The sequence below is a fragment of the Rhinopithecus bieti genome, unplaced genomic scaffold, assembly GCF_001698545.2.
Source record: "Rhinopithecus bieti isolate Rb0 unplaced genomic scaffold, ASM169854v2 scaffold_38735, whole genome shotgun sequence".
NCBI classification, from domain to species: domain Eukaryota; kingdom Metazoa; phylum Chordata; class Mammalia; order Primates; family Cercopithecidae; genus Rhinopithecus; species Rhinopithecus bieti.
The window spans coordinates 89,947-110,640 of NW_016816612.1; the positions used below are offsets into that span (position 1 = coordinate 89,947).

At 35.5% G+C, this 20,694-nt stretch overlaps 1 protein-coding gene across 1 annotated transcript in view; it reads right to left on the bottom strand.

Annotated features, from left to right (window-relative positions):
* The window catches only part of LOC108517204 (receptor-type tyrosine-protein phosphatase delta-like), a 497,564-nt gene that overhangs the window by 89,700 nt on the left and 387,170 nt on the right, over positions 1 to 20,694 (bottom strand). Inside the window, 1 exon segment of the mRNA XM_017854985.1 lies at positions 3,582 to 3,705. Coding sequence (XP_017710474.1) covers positions 3,582 to 3,705 — 124 coding nt within the window.

Sequence of the window (20,694 nt, forward strand, 5' to 3'; positions counted from 1 at the left end):
AAAAAAAAAAAAATATATATATATATGTATCTCAATTCAACAACAAAGACAACAACAAAGACTATATATATATATATATATAGTTCACTCTGCGAACAACTTTGGATTCTACAAGTTTAAGCATATATTATACATTCTGCTTATGCATATCCAAGTATTAGCTTCCATTTGGTCTTTATTTGAAAATAATTTACTTTTTTTTCCCCCCAGATGGGGTCTGGTTCTGTCACCCAAGCTGGAGTGCAGTGGGACGATCTCAGCTCACTGCAGCTTCCACCTCCCAGGCTCAAGCAACCCTCCCACCTCAGCCTCCTGAGCAGCTGGGACCACAGGCACACACCATCATACTAGCTAGTTTTTTTAAGAAAATATTTATCTTAACTCATTAAAATAAATCCTATTGCCCTCTTCTTCAGGAATTACTATTTTCTCTTAAGAACTGCTTAAACATAGAGGGGATGCTAATGGTAATTGGATTTGTCAAAAATTCAATTCTGTTTCTATACTGCTTACCCTATAATTAAACAATTGAAACCATTTTGTAATTAGGACTCTTTTGTATTTATTCTGCATTTTTCCTAGCCTAAATAAAATGACTGTGATTTGGAAAGATGTCACCAAGAGCCACTATTTTCAAAAAGTTCAGTAAGCACATCAGTGCCCACACACAATTCCTGATTCTTTTAATTTTACCCCATTATTCTCTCAGTGGAAGTAGGGTATACACTTGCTCTATTAAACAAATATAAAGACAACATCAATCACTGTGGCCACTTCCAGTTTTTGTTGTTCTAACGTAGATCACTTTGCAAAATAATGTAAGGAGTAACTAGCACCACTGAGAATAGAACAAAAACACCCAAATTAAAACTCTCAACCAAAGTCACTTAAGTTAGTAACATTGGTTAGAACGGAAAACAAGCACATTAAGTTTTATAAATTGTGCATGAAATCACTTAATATTTCAATATACTAAAAGCTGGCCCTGTATTATCAAAGCTGTCTTTAGAGGAGAAGCCTCAATTAGTGGTTCTGTGGTTCCAGTTGCCAGTATTTTCTCTTCTCTGTTTAAGATACAGGATGATTGACTGCCCTCATGAATACCTGCTCGTTAGCACTTAGTTTAAGATAAAATGCCGTTCACGGTTGTAATTTAGATGAAAGCTCTCTATAGCTCATAAACTTCAGTTAAATGCTTCTAACCTTTTGCATAACACTTAACATTGAAAGACGTTTGGTTTTTAGGTCAGCTCTAGATTTAGGATGTATTTGTGAACACAGCGCTATAAAAAGGCAGGTTTTCGTGTGACTCAAGTGCTTTTGCTTTTATAATATAAAACCAGCATAGGAATGAAATGTGCTTAGTTTCCAACCATCAGAATAAAGATACAAGGAGGTATATTTTTTATCCCTCAACAAACTTTACTGTTAAGATGTGGAAAATAACAGGTTAAGAAAAAGAATGACAAAGTGAGTAAAAGTACAGGGAAGTGGTAGTTATTGAGTGAACTAATTCTTAGTGGAAACAATGCTGCAATACAGCAAAGGCAGACTGGCAAGTTCTCCAGGCAAGATCATGCCAAATAGATTCTCAACTTACATTCCTTTATTTTATTTCAATAATTTACCTTGCTTTTGCTAATGGAAAAAGGATTTCTCTCTGCTATTTGTGACTTGGTTTAGTTTTCATTTATTACGGAGATGATTTAAGAGACTTGAGACCCCCCACAAAACTCTATAGTTTTCACATTTTAAAATGGAAAACATAGAGATAAATGTAAGGTAATCATCCATATATATTAATTCCAGGTTTTAAACAGAATTTGAAAAGAAGCAATTACCCACTTGACATTACTATGCCTGATCTAGTATTGGTAAAATTGTAATAAATTTAAATCATTGTTTTCAGTGTGGAAAAAGGCTAACTCTTGAACACCCAGTATTTTTGGGTGCCTAAAAAAGGTATTACAGTATTTTCCACCATCCAAAGTAAATTTATTATAAGAATTCTACAAAATATATCTATGCAAAACAATGCCATGTTGAGGTAAGGAGGGCCACAGGTATAGGATTGTTCAAACGCTGAAAGATAGTTTTTCTTCCCAAAAAACTGGAAATAAATGTATGAATAGCATATGGTGCTTACTGAGAAAGCTTTCAAGCAGTTTCACTTTCATATAAATTTTGGACATAGAGGAAGCAGGTAGGAGATGTGGTCAGACTTATAAAATAAGGTGGTGGTCATCAGAGATTTTGGAAGCAGAAAAAAGGGAAAGGTACTCGAACAACTACAGATGAACATCTTTCAACTGTAAAGTCCCTAAAATAACGGTCTGAAGCTAGTATAATTTATTTGTTTTCTACAATATCTTCAAGAAAGTAAACAGTGAACCTTCAAGTATGAAGAGGCCATAAAACTCTTCTGGGCACTAATGAGGGTGAACATGGCATGTGCCAAGGGTGATCCAGGTTGACTATTAGAAGGAAAGATTTAAGTGGCCTCCTAAACTATTTTCTAAGGACTTTCCAATCCAATGTGCTACTGTAGCCACAATAACTAATGAAAATACTGTGTTGAAGATGAACTTCTAGTTGTTTTAATATGCCACACAAAAGGGATTTATCATTGGAAAAATGATCCTTCATGAATCCTTAATGAAGCTGGATAGATTTGAGGAGTAACCCTCATCTCTTAGGAAAAATCGTTCCCTCTGGAAAGTACTCCTTACTGAAATTCTAAGAGACAGATTACCAAGCAGTCCACAAATTAGAGAAATTAGACATTTCCAACGTACTTAATTTTTATTAATCACCACATTATCAACTCTGAACTTGTAGACAGTCCCCAGCGGATATCCAGATTTATTTACAAACCAACAATTCCCTCTGCCCTTTCAAAATAACCATTTACTTTATGGGCCTCTCTGACAATCACCTGTTCGTGCATAACAACCAAAAACCATCAGTAAAATGGGCAACCTCAATTTGCTTCCCATATAAAACATCAACTACATTATCAAATCTTTAATGTAAAGGCAAGAAGGTAATGAGAGATGCACTTCTGTCATATGGTATCAGGGATATTGTGTGCCTATGTATAATTTATTTGCGTGAGAAAGAAAAAGTGGGAAAGAGCTATGTTTGAATCTTAATTACTTTCTTTTTTCCTTTTTTTTTTTTTTTTTTTGAGACAGTCTCGCTCTGTTGCCCAGGCTGGGGCTGGAGTAAAGTGACATGACCTCAGCTCACTGCAACCCCCACCTCCTGGGTTCAAGCAATTCTTCTGCCTCAGCGTCCTGAGTAGCTGGGATGACAGGCACCCGCCACTATGCCCGGTTAGTTTATCTATTTTTAGTAGAGACAGGGTTTCACCATGTTGGCCAGGCTGGTCTCGAACTCCTGACCTCAGGAGATCCACCCGCCTCGGCCTCCCAAAGTGCTGGGATTACAGGCATGAGCCACCAGGCACAGCCATCTTAATTACTTTCATAGATGGTTGACAATCTCACTAAAACAATATTCTCATGCACATACTCAAATCCATGAAAATAAAGGTATCAGTCATGTCTGCATTTCCTTACCTTCTATAGCTGATAGGAGAACCCGGGAATGATCATATGCGATTACATTCGCATATCTATTCTTTGGTTTGTTTACTTCCAAGTTTGAATGTTCCCATGTGAACTGCTGGCCAGGGTCAATTGACTTTAAAAGAAAAACAACACATATACACAAAATCAATACTGAAAACCACCAGATTATAGGCATTTATCACTAGTAATAAACATGATTTAACAGGAAAATTCTAAAGCCATACTTCAACAAGATGATCCTAACCGTGAAGCTGAACACTAATATAACCAGCATAACAAAAAAATGATTAATCATTGCAGAAACAGTGATAGTCACCAACATTGATTCAAATGAAAAACGAAATCAATATAGATGTTCTGTTAATATTGGAAAGGCAGGTTCTTATTTTTCACTTTTCCATTTCCCTCTCTGCTGCTGTAGTTTACCAGTTATCTTGGTTCAATATTCCTTCCGGTTCTGTAAACCTTATTTTATATTGATTATTCTTCCCTATTCTTTCCCATCTGGACCTAAGCTGAGTCTTTAAGTTGACTGGTCTTTCACTGGCTTCAATGGACACAGGCTTTACTGTTCATTCTTTACCTAATGTTTACAACTTAATGGCAACTTAACATTTTATCTGTTTCTCTGTAACACACTACGACCAAGGCAAATTGTACAATTCAAATAGCTAGCACGAAAAGAAGGGAGGTCAGTTAAAGTTAATACTCAGATTAATAACATATAACCCACTGCAGATAAATTGTTTTTCTATTCATCATTATATCTTTTCTATGTATTATTATGTGTTATTATGTTTATAGTTTGCTTCTTTTATTCCTAATTTTAATCTTAGTTTTTTTTTTTTTTTTTCTGATTTTATCCCTTTCTTTGATGGTGCATTTCAACCAAAATTATTCGACAATCTAAAATAAATACCAAACAGATATAAAGTACGTAATTTAAAAATATTGAAGTAGAATAATCATTTCAAGACCAAATTCAGGTTTGATCATAAAACTCTAGGAGAATTTATTTCCTGAAATGTTATAGAAATCAAAATAGTTTTTCTTTCATCTTAGGATGCTGATAATATTTAAGATTTATAATTTCATTGGTATATGGAAACACAAGTTCATTAATTACACAAACATGGTTTTAAATGATAAAAATCAGGTTTTCAAGAACGATAAAACAGGTTTATACCCAGGTAATTTTTTTTTTTAAAAGATACTATATTATGTTAACAGAATTTTAGCAGTTACTTTTGATGCTGGATATTTTTCATGCCTTTATGTGTATATCTAGAATTTGGGAGTAAAACATATCCCCAACAGCTATCAAAATATTAAAGATGTGCAAACTTTCTGTCAAAAGGCACAGAATTCAGCAATTCAGCACAACATTAAAAGCACAAGTGTAAAGAGTCAAGTCTGTTAGTAGTCTTGAACAGCCTCCAAGCATTCTAAAATTCTCAGCGGTATAGATTTCAGCCTCTAATTTACTAAGGATTATTAAACTGTTTTCCTTTCTTAGCCTGTGTTAATCTATACATAAAATAGTCAATCACTGAGCAGCATTCAGGAAAATATTAATAATTATCCATACCTTAGAGCCTGAAAACTAATGTAATTAAGGGACTTTCTAGTTTGCTCTTCCAGGGAAATTTTTCATCTCCCTTGCAGAAATTAATTATCTCCAAGCATGCTATGAGCTGAAGATACTGAAGCATTCAGATGCCCTGGTGGAAGCCTTCAAGTCAACCTTGAACCATGTCCACACAGAGCAGCTCCACTCGGTGGTGAAGGCCTGCCTTAAAAATCTCTCAAATTTGCAATCTCATTGCTACTTCCTACATCCAGAACATTGGTATCTGTTGCCTGATTGAAATCCCTTCTCTAATCTCTTATTCCAATCCACTCTTCATACTGCTGCCAAAGCTGTCTTTCTAAAGCATAGCTCTGGACAGGTTGGCTCCCTATTTAATAACTTCCACTGGCTTTGTGTGACCTACAACCCAAATTCTAAATTCCTACCTATGCAGCTTTAGTCATCTTTGCATTGGCACTACACCTGGCTCAGTAAATGGTTCTACAGATGCTATTTAGGCAAATGAATAGAACTGATGAATAAATGTTTTTGAGAAAGTTCATAAAGAGAAATCACAGAGTAATTCCTATATATAACATGGGAGTTAGAGAACAAATTATGGAAACTTTATTGTACAGTATACCAAAATTATAATACTTAACACTCACTATCATATGGCTTAGTGATTAAGTATGTGATCATGGAATTATAACTACCACTGCTATTCCACTTTATAGTGATGAACATTATTGGATACATAAGCTTCTTACACATCATTTAAACATCCCAAGAAGTTACTAAGCTCACTGATATATGTGCAGTGCTTTTGGTAGAAGATATTACTCCCTCTGATATCCTTGTTTTACTTAGACTAAGATCACCCACAGATGTATAAGATGGCATGCATTTGCTTATAGCAATGAAATTGCATCTGTTAACTGAAAGACACTGTTAACTCATGTCCATTTCCACTCTTGACACATGTTTTCAGCCTTCTGAAGAACTTATTTGATACCTACATTGAAGACTTTAAAAATGAGTAATAGAAACATGTGTTGTGTGCCTCATATGTTAGAGAATATGCTTAAGTTTAAAGTGCGGCCCATGAGATGAAGATCAACAAATAACAGGATAATTATAATAATACGTGCTAGGTCATTATGCTTTACATGAAGAATTATGCTTGATTTTCACAGCTCTTGTAAGGTAGGTATTGTTTTTTCCATTTGGCAGATGATAAAATTGAAGTAAAAAAAGATTAATTTAATTATTCTTACTGAGGGTCTTCTTCGTGACAGGCTCTGTGCTACCTGGTACTTAAGTAATTTGGCTAAGCTCACACAGTTAGATTCATACAGTTACCCTCAAACCCGGTCTGTGTGATTCCAAAGCTCAAGTGACAATTAACAGCCGGTAATGACTAAGCCATGATGCTACTTAACTATCCAGAATGCCACTGCAAAAGGAAGAAGCCCAACTTAAGAAACACACCTACACATCACTATCCTTTATCTCACCAGCCCAAATGATATTTCTTCCCAACTTATCATCCTGTGTCATTCTGGGGCAATTACATAAGAAATCAAGTTTTAAAAATGAGGTTGGCTTCACATGGGTGATAAAACAGATGGGATGCAGCTTACATTTATACTCGTTTTACACGGATCAAACAAACATTGATTAAATAATGCTGACTTGTCTTTGTGCAACACAGCACTCATCCATCTGTATCTATCTGTCTGACTGAACGCTTAACAAAACACAACAGAGGTCATTATTTTTGGAGCCTGTCAGAATGCTGAGAGCAGTAAACTCAGTAAAGAAGAATAACAACTGAAAGTTGGTGAGGTATACTAAGATCTTTTATATTTCAAGAAACACACAAAACTGGCTGAGGAAAATCAAATTTCAATTATCCATATTAATAAGGCAAAGGTATCATGAATGAGTAAGACCCTAATTGCTGGTGACAGACACAGTTGCTTTGCCTCTCTGTTCTCAGGCTTCTGTTGCTGCTGTCCTCTTAAGAAAGAGTGAAATGGTCAAAATGGAGAAAGAGCAACGTAGACCTTGAGGAATGTAAAAGTTGACTTTCACTTCAACCCTGTATTTTTGGTCAGTCCACCCCAACCATGCATCTTTTTTACTATAAAGCTAAGCTGAGGTTACCCAAATATTAATTATTCAAAACAATTTGAAATAAGCTTCTTTGTTCTTAATGGACTCAATTCCTTCTTTTGGGTCTGATGTTGTTAGTGTTTGGTTTTCCTGAGCTTGACTCATAGTTATGTCTACTTAGCTGTCCACCCAAATAATCTTCTGTGGGATACCCTTGCCTTCCCAGCACTCAATCTGAAGTTTGACCTTCCCAAGCTGAAATCCTAGCCAGGCTTTCTTCAGTCTCCGTTGTGGAGAATTTTGCAAGTTAGAAATAAAGCAAGCTAGATTTATTCAACTAAAAGTTGATTAATACGCTTTTATACATGATACAAAATTCATAAATTATCACAGAATTCACAAACAAAAATGCTACTTCATCATATTTTTTGTGTCTCCAGCCAATCAAAAAGCCCCTTGAAAAAAGATATTGGATGAACCCTATAGAGCATCTAAAATTTTATCAAGATGCTGAACCATTTTACATTGCTTCCCAGTCTGCACACTGGGCACTTGACTCCTCCTCCCCACCTCAGCTTGTGACTAAACCTTTCTAATGCTAACAACAGATCTTCAACTCAAAGGCTTTGCTTACTCAGAAAAAGTGACCCAATAGAAGAAAAAATCCTATTGTGAGTGATTTAAAGAACAACGGGAAAGTCTCAAGCAGATATTTACTAATATAAAATACTTTGCATTTATTTAGTCTTTAACTTGATGGTCTGAAAGTTCTAATCGTTTGTATTTAATCAACTAGAACTTTATCTCAAAATAGGTAATTGAAAAAATAAGCTATATATAGCAGACGGATTAGAGGTTCGCATTCTGTTCTCGATAAAAATTCAGAATTAAAATATAAATATATCCAGGAGTTATAACTAATACTTAGATAACATTTACTATGTTTTCTTTGTGCTTGGTACTTACTAACTCATTTACCTTTGCAAATAACCTAGAAGTAGTTGCCATTATGATTACAGTTCCATAGATGAGGAAACTGAGGTATAGAGAAGTCAAATAACTTTCTCAGGGTCAAACAGCTAGCAGGGAGAGAGGCCAGCCTCGGGGTCCACACATTCTGGTCCTGGAGGCTGAGGGCCCATCCACCATAAGATGCTTTCTCTCTAGTTATGCTGGAGAAGATTCCTTGAAGGTTTCACACTTGCCTTTCAACTATTCTCTTGAAACACAATGCACGGAAGTCTGGGAACAATCTGTTTAGTACTGCTGAACTCTATTTGTAATTCTAAACTCCAAACAAGAGAGTGATCATCAATTTGAACATCAGATTACAGTCATCGAGTAAAATTATATCCTGATATGGGAGTAACCTTTTTCAATAATGCTGAAGTCATTATCTTAAAGCAAAGTCCTTTAATCATTCTGCAAAATTCAACCTTTTACCCAGAAGAAAATATAATTCAAATATGCAAAACACCACACAATACTAGTTGCTCTGTGTTTCACTTTCCCTCATCCCACCAAGAGAAAACCTCAAAATATTTCCTTTAGAAACTCATCAAAGAGAAACCACACAAAAAAAGATTCATCCTGGTTTTGTGTGTTTTAAAACAACTAACAAAAATTTAATTATATAGAAGGAATAGACCAGTTACTTCACTAGTCAAACCATGGGTCACACTAACCATTCTTTTTACAGGGAATTGAACTTTCAATGACCTTAACTTCCAAAGAAACACTATCTTTACACATATCTCCCTTTCAGTAGGCTCATTTGGTTCTTAGTGTGGTTGGCTCTGAGATATTCTCAAGTCCTTTCTGAGGTTTAGAAGAACAATCTACAATTCACTGTGTATTCTGCAATTATGCCTTTTAAAATTCTCATTCATTGTCTCTCTCTTCTCTGTTTGAAAATGGTAAATTAATATATGCCCATTTGGAAAAGACCATGTTTGCATAGATGGGAAGGGCTATATTTTGCACAATTAGTAAAAGCCTGCAATTGGCATAATGAATACTTTCTTCAAAGAGAAGAGCATGAGTTCAGTTGAATCCTATGATGTTTCAGAAATTGAAATGTGAGGAAGGAGTGGAAAGTCTAGTGGTGAACAAAATCTGGAAGTCAGAGAACAGGGTGTTAGCTTTCTGGCTGCCCCTGGTTAGGTCTGGCCGGTCAGGCAACTTGGGTCTGTTTGCTCTGTGTTCCCTTTCCCTATTAATGTCAACCCAGTGTCAGGTTTGTGTCCTCATTTTCTCTTATCTCTCTTTACCCAATTAGTTATCAACTTGTATTGAGTTTCTCTCTATAAGAGCACCTCTGATCTAGGCGAATGTTAGAGTGTGAAGGATTGAAATAAAGACTTTTCAAGACTCTCAGTATTAACAAATGAATGGATGTGGGAGTGCCCCACCTTTAGTAGTAGAAAAGACATAGAAAATGTATAAACATACCACACTCATTGAAGACATCAAAAAGTGTTTCAGTCACATATTTTTGTACACAGTTAAAATTCTGGCTTCAGATAAGTGAAAAAATGCATCAGCTTTACCTGTTGTCTAATGGTTTCATTTGAAATTCTGACTCTAACGTACTATATAACAAATACAGAAAATTACTTAAAGTAATAATATATATTATTAGAACTGATATGTAGAGAAGCAAAAAGGATAAACTATGCTCATAGTAAATCATTAATTCATGGGAAGTGGGTAAATATTTGAGGTAAACTTTTGATAATCTATTCTCAATTATATCACAGTACTAAAGATGAATTAGTTTATTTCACTGAGGAAACCATTTACTCCCAGAAGTATATTAGAATTATCCTAATCTAACGTGGATTAAAATGACGAAAACAACAATAAAACCAAAAATACTTAATTCTTTTTTTAACTTAGTAGGGCAACATGATGTACTCTCTAGAATTCAGATAAGCTGTTTTACTATTTTAGTGTGTGACTGTAGAAAAGATTATTTTTGAGAGATCGTTCCAAATAAGAGTTCAAAAAAGAACATACAACTTTAAGATCGAAAATTTAAATAACTAGACTTTTTTAACTATATACTTCTTTTTTTTAATTTCATATTTATTTTTTATTGTTATTCTTGCTTTTTTTGTGGCAGGGTCATGGCTCTGTCGTCCAGGCTGAAGTGCAGTGGCGTGATCTTGGCTCACTGCAACCTCTGTCTCCCAGGTTCAAGCAATTCTCCTGCCTCAGTCTCCCAAGTAGCTGGGATTACAGGCATGTGTCACCATGCCTGGCTAATTTTTGTATTTTTAGTAGAGGCAGGGTTTCGCCACGCTGGCCAGGCTGGTCTCAAACTCATGACCTTAAGTGATCCACCCGCCTTAGCTTCCCAAAGTGCTGAGATTACAGGCGTGAGTCACCACACCCAACACTATACACTGCTTTTTAATATGCCAAACATTTTCCTGAATATTACTCAATGCAGAAGAAAGACATTTCTAGTTTCCAAAGACAATGTTCTAGAGGAATAAGATCAGTGATATGTCTTAATCCTAATGTTTTCATTTTTAGCTATTTATCTCCTACATCAGATAAAGGGAATAATAAAGAGATGGACAGATTTATAGGTGATGTTCTTTTTTTATTTCCTCACATCTCTGAATTCTATATAGTTGATGTTCTTAAGAATAGAGTGTGTCATTGGAAATCACTTTACAAATACAATTCACAGATCAGAATTTCTGATGTTATTTGAAAAAGTAAAGAGTGTTAAAGAATTTCCAGGCAGTTTGGGGCAAGAAAATGTTATTAGAAATTTATTAAACTGCCTTGTTTAAATAGACAATGTTGACTGAATTGGTAAGATATAATTACAATCATTTATAAGAAGTCACTTGATCTGCAAATCACTTATAGACTATGATATTTAATAATTAAAGAGGATCCTGGTGAGGTGGCATGTGCCTGTAATCCCACCTACTCTACTCAGAAGGCTGAGGCTGGAAGATGTCTTGAGCCCTGGAGTTTGAGTCCAGTCTGGGCAACACAGCAAGACCCTATCTCATTAAACAAAATATTAAAATAGGTTGTGCACACCTAGAAACATTAAAGAGTATGGCAACATTAAAGAGTATATTATTGAGTATAGGTAACAGACAAAATTATCTAGCAAATACAATCAGTGTGCAGCATTAAACACTAATTTACAGTGTTAATAAATGAGTGTTTTAGTTAATTAGTTAGGAAGAATTAATTCACAGCTGCATCCTTTCTATGGATAACAAGGTACCAGTTTTTGACATCAAATTAACTAGATGAATGCATTAATTCCTCATTGCCCTTTGAAAATGCTGACACATCAGTATAGATCCCAAAGTATTAAGTGTAAAGCACCTGATGCACAGTTATCACTAAAAGAATGCTAGATGTTTTGCCTTCTCTTGCCTCTACCTTGTGACTTGTATAAGAATATCCCGGATCGAAGACAATCTTAGCCTCCAAGGAATATCTGCATTCTCCTTGATGCTAACTGTGCCTTTTTTGATAGTGAAGTATAAAACTGAGGCAACTGTCCAATTTATACAAATAAATCTATTTCTGCTCTCCTATTTACTATATAACATGTCCATCTATGTAATTTGAAACCTGATTTACTTTTCTGGCAGAGATAATAAAAAAGAGCATAGCATATGTTTCTCCCTTTTTGCATTTCATATAATAGAAACTTGACCATTCAGAAAACCCAGTACATAAGTAGATTCAAAAGAAAAAACAAATTATGAATGAATAGCTTAGTTTCACAATTGTTGTGACTGATATTACAACATCATTTAAGAAACACTATAAGGAAAATTGTTAAGATAAATCATCTTCATTTTAAAAAGTCAGATTAGCTGAGTTTCAGTGATAACAGTAATTCTTTTAATCAAATATGAAAATGTCTAACCTAATTTTAAATACACTATTTTCTTCCTATTATTTTACTTTGCATCCTAAACATAGATGTATTTCAGACTTTCATCATTGCTTTGCTCGTCATTTACCAGAAAGTTTGTTCATTAAGTCTTTGTTTCTTTTCCCATATTTAGTTTCAGATGTAGGTGGAGGGAACAGATGAACTTCTAAATTGAAACATAAATAAACTTTTGCTAATGTTCAGTCAATGCGTTTCAAATCTCATGTTCTGATTCAGAGATAAAAATTCTACATCCAAAATGAAATAAGAAAGAGTAATGCTTTCTCCCAGTCTTTGTCGGAACTCAGAAAATCCCAAATAATCAGTTTAAAAACTCCTGTACTCCATTTCATGCCAAATGTATTTAGTACAACTATCTCACTAAAAAACATGACTATCCACATGTGCCTTTTAGGCATAGTATATATACCAACAACCCTTTGCCATTAATAATCATTAGTCCTTGCAGGTAAGGTAGCAATATACCATACTAAATATAGGTGTCTAATTAAAGAAGACACACAGGATGATCATTACTACTTATACCCATGGTGCTCAGGTGTCTTAGAAAGTATTTACAATCTAAAGTGTCACGTGTATTTGTCTCTCACATGTGATAAAATTAGAAAGACTAGAACAAATAGACACAATCTAGAATTTTAGAGTTTAGTATCTTTCTAAACTAAAAGATTACTTTCAAAGATTAGTATTTTAAAATGTATATTAGTTTTATCTTGTAAAAGTAGAGACTATTCTAAGTTAAATATTAGAAAAAAATCATTGCATTGATGATCTCATATATTAGACCTCTAGAAAAAAATGGAATCACTTGAGAACACTGCTATGGGGTTGTGATTTATCTGATGTTGTATATTCTGTGGTTAGCATATAGTGAATTTTAAAATGTATTTGTGGAATGAATAGCTAAGACGCATTACACGTAGGATATACAGCAACAATTACTTTCACCCTAGAACCTCAGAACTAGTTAAATAAATTTCTCCTCCAAAGGTGTGATGATAAAACAAATATATACTGGAATAGGCCAGAGATATAAAAACAAAATTTAAACAAATAGAATGGCTCCCAGCTCACAAGTGGCTGCAACCCAATTCATAAAAGCCATCTTTGACTTTTGTGCATTTGAAATTCATTCTAAGCTATCCTGTGACAGCCTTTTGTACTGTGCTTTCCAACTCTTACATATGTACTTACTATTTGGAAGTAACACATAATGGCTACTTGCCAATGACAGTTCTGTATATACCATATTACCCAATTTTGTGCACAGCAGTATGGGTTTATACAATTAGTTGGCTATTTTAATATAATAGTTGTTTTCATTTTTTGGTTTGTTTGAACAGTTGTGCTCCCCAAAGATCTCAAGGCCATTTATGTTGGGAGTTATAGGGAGAATGGAGGAATGTGATCAGATGGAAGGATAAATATTCCAGAATGGAGCTCTAAAATAGGCTGAGTTTGAGTTAGGTAGTCCCTACATCCCAGTTCACACCTACCGTCCCAGAGTAGTTATTAATAGGACCCTTTCTCACTCTCAAAGTGTCCCAGTTTGGGCAAGCAACTATATGGCCACCCCAAGGTAGAGCTGGTTCTACCTCACTTCCTCATATTTACATCTATATCTAGGCAAGCTTCATGACAGTGTCATTACCATCAGTCAGGCGTGTACATGTATGGGGAGGGAAGGCGTGCAGGGGCGGGGGGTGGTGGGAGAGAGGGAGGGAGGAAGAGAGGAAGGGAGGGAGGAAGAGAGGAAGGGAGGGAGGAAGAGAGGAAGGGAGGGAGGAAGAGAGGAAGAGAGAGAGGGAAGAAGGGAGGGAGGGAGGGGGAGAGAGGGGGAGAGAAAGAGAGAGAGAGAGACTGTCTGTTGATGGCAGAGATGGCAGTCTCTGCTAAAACCTAAGTACACTTACAAACTATCACATGGATAGGTGGGTGGGAAAAAGTAAAGAGAAATTTCTACAACGCAATACCTATCTCTAATTATCTAACACTATTGATGCAGCAATGAGATATTGAATCCAGAACGAGAGAAAGTAGCTGACCTTACCATGATTCACCCTTGTTCACCTTACCTATGGTACTGCACAGAAGAGAGAAGAAGGGAGAAAGCAGAGAATCTGTTTCTCAGCACACATTTACTGTGCTCTCTAACAAACCAACAATTTAGCCCATTCAGATAATCGTTTTTTCCTCCTTCTAAGACAGCACTGGAGATGGAAGGAACGTGCAGTACATAAGCTGGCTGGATATGTATTCAATTGTAATTGGATATGTATTCAATTATGATCAAAGTAAATGAACTAATTTTACAAACTGATAATTCATTCTATAGACATGATTTTTAACCTTGCATATCACAGATAATATTTTATAATATTTAAAACTGTGATTGGAATATTAAATGTAATTATGCCATAATTTCTTTTTATTTTTAGTGCTTTGGAAATAAAACCATAGACTTATTCTATTGTGTGAGTATTACACAATTCAACCATGATACGTGTCTTCAAATGTAATATATTCTAAACATTATAACATAAATTAACATGTCTTTTAAAAATTTGTTCATTAGCATATCTAAAAAAATGCTATGTCGGTCAGTAGGAGAGAAAACAAGGCACAGACAGGCAGACAATGGAGGGCCAGGGAGGACGATGACTATGAAAACCTGGTCCTCTCAGAATGATGGTAGCATTTAGTTGTCACATCCTAATTACATGACCACCAAGATCACACCACGAATGAAAGTGAGGTTTTCAGAAAACAGATCTCTCTCAAGTTTCAGAACTAAGAAGCAAGTTGTAAAGTGACCATATCAAGGTATTCTCAAGGTCTGGAAGCCTGCCTTGGGATCACTTTGCCTTCTCTACCTGGCTCAATTCACTCCACTGTGCACCTTCTTCAAAAATTAAGTCAGTCTTCGATTCATCCATTTCCTGGTGTTAGACTTCAGATACTAAATTCTGTCAGAAAGCCTTGAAAGTGAAAGAAAAAATCTTTCCCCTGAACACATGTATAGGACATGTATACAATCATTTAACTTTGAAAAGCTTGGAAATAGCCTTAATAGCAGATTGTATGAAAAAATATGAAGGTATTAAAATTGTTATGCATCTAGTGACATGGAAAGTAAAAAACATAAAACAGTACTTTTGTTAAAATATATACATATGTATACATATGCACGGCATTTGTATATGAATACACACACATACAAAAACCTAGAATGTTATACACCAATGCTATCGGCAGTTATCTCTGAGCTGTGATAAATGACAATTATTTTAACTTACTTTCTTATGTTTACTATCCATGTTCTTTAATTTTTCCATTTGTGAACATTGTACTACTTTCCAGGAAGAGGGAAAAAAAGACAGTTGCAGAATACTTTTCACAAGTGCACATGTGACTGCCTCTTGTCATGTCAGAGGCAGAAGCAGCAGACTGTAGGACTCAACACTCTGGAAGGGATTTTGTGAAATCCATAGAAAATTTTTCAGCTGGTTTTTGGGGTCCATGAAGGTAAGTTCAGTGTAGATTTATGATCAGGAAAGAATACTAAAGGGCCAACACAAGACTAGACTGTCTTACTCTAAACTCACCAAAGAATGGTAGTGAGAAGTAATCAGGTTAAATTACTTCTGATTTCGAGGATGATGATGACAATGAGGGGTGGATTATCACTACTTAAAGAATCTCATGTAATTCTTAAAACAAATTTAGAGGTATCTTAGATGTTGTTATCTCCATATTACAGATAAAGAAACTGAGACATAGAGGGGTTAAGATACTTTCCATGAGTCACTCTTGGTGGTCCATAAATTAGGAGAGCTGGGATGTAAATGCAGGGATTCCTGACTTTGAAGACAGAGCTCTTAAGTACTACACTCTAATAAATACATAAATTATAAATTTATTATCATAGAGCATAATTCCTCACTTAAAAACTGTGGATAGTAAGGAAAATGGATTAAACACCAGATACCTCTGTCAATTTTGGCTTAATGATGCATTCATCCTACAGTTTTTATTTCCAAAATTTTTTGATAATGAAAGACAAATCACAGCTTTCTATAATATATAGTTAGATTCTAACATGATTCCTATCAAATCCAGAAGAGTGAGATCTTAAGTATAATCTTTACTTGAATAATTGGGAACAAAAAGACACATCTCAAGTTCTCCCTTGTTTCTACACACCCAACAGTGTGTAGAAACCCTCACACACCATAAATTTTGCAGGAAAAGAGAGAAAGCCGATGCACATTCTTGGAACTGAATAGCCATAATGCAGCAAAGGGTAGAGCTGTATTGGCAGAAACTACTAAGAATGGTGAGAGACCAATAACTCATGAAAAACAAGTCTACACTAACAGTTTTAATGACTACTCTAATGGTTTAATGGATAGCACTTTAATAGGATTTCTAGTAGAATCTGAAAGCTTCTGAAAGCTTGTCTTCAATAAATCTGTCATTAACAAAGAACTGCATGGCTTAACTACATAACTATAGTTTACTGAGTCTGAACACAGAAAAAGTACAGCAGTTGTCATCCTGTATTACCATCACCTTTTCAAGTATTCTATTAACTACTGTGAGAGAGACAGCTACATGATCAAAATGTAGGTTGCCAGTGAAAGGCATATTTATACTAAGGGGATGCAGTAGACATTAAATAAAACACAACAGAAAGCTCACAATTATAGCTTGTGTGCAAAGACAAAGCTGAAACAGTAACTGTAATCTAAATACATAGGTAAACTAACACTGAAATTTCAAAAACTAGCTTTAGTTCTCTTTGAAAGATTATTAAACGTTTTGGGGTGATTTGTTTTTGAATGCCTATTGCACTCTGTGTCTACATTTGACTTATTTTATATTATGTTGCTTCCTGTACTGACTTAATGTTCTTTAAAGTCAGGAATTGCCATGTTGTGGTCCTCAGGGTACATAACAACTCAATAATCAGTCCTAGTGAATATTTCTAAATTCCAGCCTTTGGCTCTGTTTTCATCTGTCCATGTCAGAGGTTCTCATTTCTGACTTCTTCGCACTGGAATATTTCTTGCTTGGAGAGCACTTTCTTGTTCTTTTTTTTTTTTTTTTTTTCTAAATCCTACCTTCCATTCAACAAGGCTCAGCTTAAATCCTACTCTCCCAATTCTTTACTGCCTGGAGCTCTCTCTTACATGCTTCCACGTGTGCCACTATCATGTTACAGACTGGAGCATCCATTTGGCAACTAGCTACATTTAGCCTTGCAGCATTTCTTCTTGTAAAGTTGTTTGAATTCATTATCATAACTTATCTTTTCATTTGACAATTCTTTATTTCCTCAACTCTATAGTAAGTTTCTGAACAGAAATACTGTCTGGTATACATCTGTGTAGTCTATAAAATGGCTAGCCCAGTGCATGCAAAATGTATATAAAATACATTTTTTAAAAAATTTTAATCATTTCATGTCTTAATTTATGTGAAAGTCTTTTGAGGTTGGGAAATGTATTTCTTTTGGAATTACATGTAGTCTTATCATATATACCAGGATTACAAACCTGAGGATAACAGACTGATGCATTCTTCGAGTATGTTCTATCAATGCTGATAGCTGTAAATGCATACTTTATAGCAATTATATTGATTATCAAAATTACTGAAAATAATGCATTGGCTAAGCTATAGACCATTCAAGTTGTACAAATTGAACAAGGCCTAGAGTATATTGGAAGAATAAAAATACCTTCTCAGATCCAATAACGGCAAATTTGAGTAAACATACCCATGCTAGGATATTTATACATGTCTGTCTGCTGATAATGTCCCTGTAAAAATAGCTGCTTCTTTCAAAATCAAAAGTATTATCACTTGAGGCCAGGAGTTCGAGACTGGCCTTAGCAACATAGTGAAATACTGTTTCTAAAAAAATTTTTCAAAGTAGCCACAAAAGGTGGTAATGCACACCTGTAGTCCCAGCTGCTTGGGAGCCTGAGGCAGGAGGATAGTTTGAGCCCAGGAGTTCAACGTCGCAGTGAACTGACATGAGATCATGTCACTGCACTCCAGTCTGGGCAACAAAGCATGACTCTCTCTCCAAAACATTAAAAAAAAAAAAAAAAAAAAAAAAAAAAAAAAAAAAAAATTTTTTTTTTTTTGAGATAGAGTCTCGCTCTGTCACCCAGGCTGGAGTGCAGTGGCCGGATCTCAGCTCACTGCAAGCTCTGCCTCCCAGGTTCATGCCATTCTCCTGCCTCAGCCTCCTGAGTAGCTGGGACTATAGGCGCCTGCCACCACGCCCAGCTAATTTTTTGTATTTTTAGTAGAGATGGGTTTCACCGTGTTAGCCAGGATGGTCTCAATCTCCTGAGTTCGTGATCCACCCACCTCGGCCTCCCAAAGTGCTGGGATTTCAGGTGTGAGCCACCGTGCCTGGGCCAGAAAAACAGTATTATTAATCAAGCTATCCAATAAAAGTAAAAAGAATTTTATTCTGGAAAAGACAGTATGTTTGAGGTCATTTAAAACACCTATTGTTTATTATGAAAAAATATTAAGTGATAGATTCAGTCTTTACACGGAGTGAGTCTTATTTACTCCATTTCAAAGGTATGCTTTGAAAACCGAACAATATAGCAAACAAAAAAACAAAAAGCCTAAACAATTTCATAAATAACAATATGGGTAAAGTAACAAACATAAATGGCACGCTCCACAAGACAGAGCCTCTTTTACCAATATAAATATTAAAATATAAGCAGGTCTCCTTGACCAATGATTTATAATAAGAGAAGAACAGAAAAATATCTACATGAATCCTTGGCATCTCATATTTCTTTCTCGTGGGGGGGCATATATTTCATCCAACTAGGGGAATTTTGGATGAAATTATAAAACAAAATACTATGCCTGTTAACTGCTCCCACAGCTTAGAGAAACCCTAAGAAGTTCTGCCAGGGAAGCATAATAGAGAACAAATGCTGTTCCCTAATCTTATTTTACATACATTCAAGTAACAGAATATGAGAAAGAGAAACATGAGTTTTCCCTACAGTGGGTCAAAAAATCTGAGTCTGAAAGATTGATTTTTCTGTTTAAAAGATTAGGAAACACTTTGATACACAGATTTTAGACAGTTGCTAAGACACTAACTGCCCTGACCTACTAAATTTCCAAATCTTTGAATGTATTGAGTGTCAGAAAATGAAAAAATCCCATCACCCCACACATGGTACATGTAACAAACGTAGACAAAAACGCCAGTCCCATTACCCGTGGAGTAAAACTCATAGCTGCATACCAAAATCCTGACAAATTCTAGTAATTGTGACTTTGGTTAAGTTTGGGTAAGAAAAACTAAAGGAACCCTCGGATTCAGAATTCAAGGGCAAAATTTATGCATCATTTATTTTTGTACTCTAGAGTCTAGCAAAGTACCTGGCACATTGTAAGTGCTTAGTAAATATCTGTTTTACGAGATGAGCTGAATATAAAGCTGGAAAATTATATAGACTTTTAAAGAAGGAGCATTCATGTTCTTGAAAATTATTTCTTGGGTAGCTAAAATTTTATTTTATTTATTTTAATTTTTTTATAGCTAAAATTTTTAGAATTGGTCTTCTTGTTCTCAGGGCCATTTGGGAGAAATGAGAAGCTTTATTTCAAAGTTCATTTGTTTATTCTCTAGCAGAAATTATAATCCTTGGTCTGTGGCATCACAATTGGTTGCTGTGGAAACGATTATAGATCAAAAACAAAAAGACTATATCACCCCTTTTCAAGAGCAAATGAGTACCAAGAGCAGATGAAGACTTAAGGAAACAAAGATGTTCTTTTCATGCAAATATTTTTACAGTACAACTGTGGAGGGATAAATACTGAAGCTGGTAGTCTTTATGAAATTTATAGGCAGATTTTTAGCTCTGGGGAAAGACAGCTCCACTTGCCCTCAGAGTTGGCTTTGAGGCATAAATACTACAGATCATTTTTCTTTATAGACACTGAGTGCATAGGAAAAGTGAGTTCTGTGATCAGTATTCCTCTGTTGTTTTATTTCAGGCAGAAGAATGTCTTCCCCATCTGTGTACACAATCACTGTCAGGGAGCTTGATGTCCTGCACTGTCCTGGCAATATGTTGCCCAAGGGAGGTCCACCGAGGAAATCTAAAGGTGAATTCTCCACCTAGAAAGAGGACCATGCCCATGAAGTTGCTGTTCCTCTGTCTCCACAGGACCTCTGTTTCAGCACAGTAGTAGTGAAGAGTTATAACCTAATGAAGCATGCTTATTCATGACTTGATAAATGATATCTATCTCGATATCATGTGACTATGCTTGGAAAGCGGGAGATGCAAAGAGAAAACCAAGCTCCTCCTTCTGTCTCTCTTTCTTTTGCAGGAGATGCAGAGAAAACCAAGCTCCTCCCTCTTTCTGTTTCTCTCTCTCTCTTCTTCCTTCCCTCCCCCTCCCCC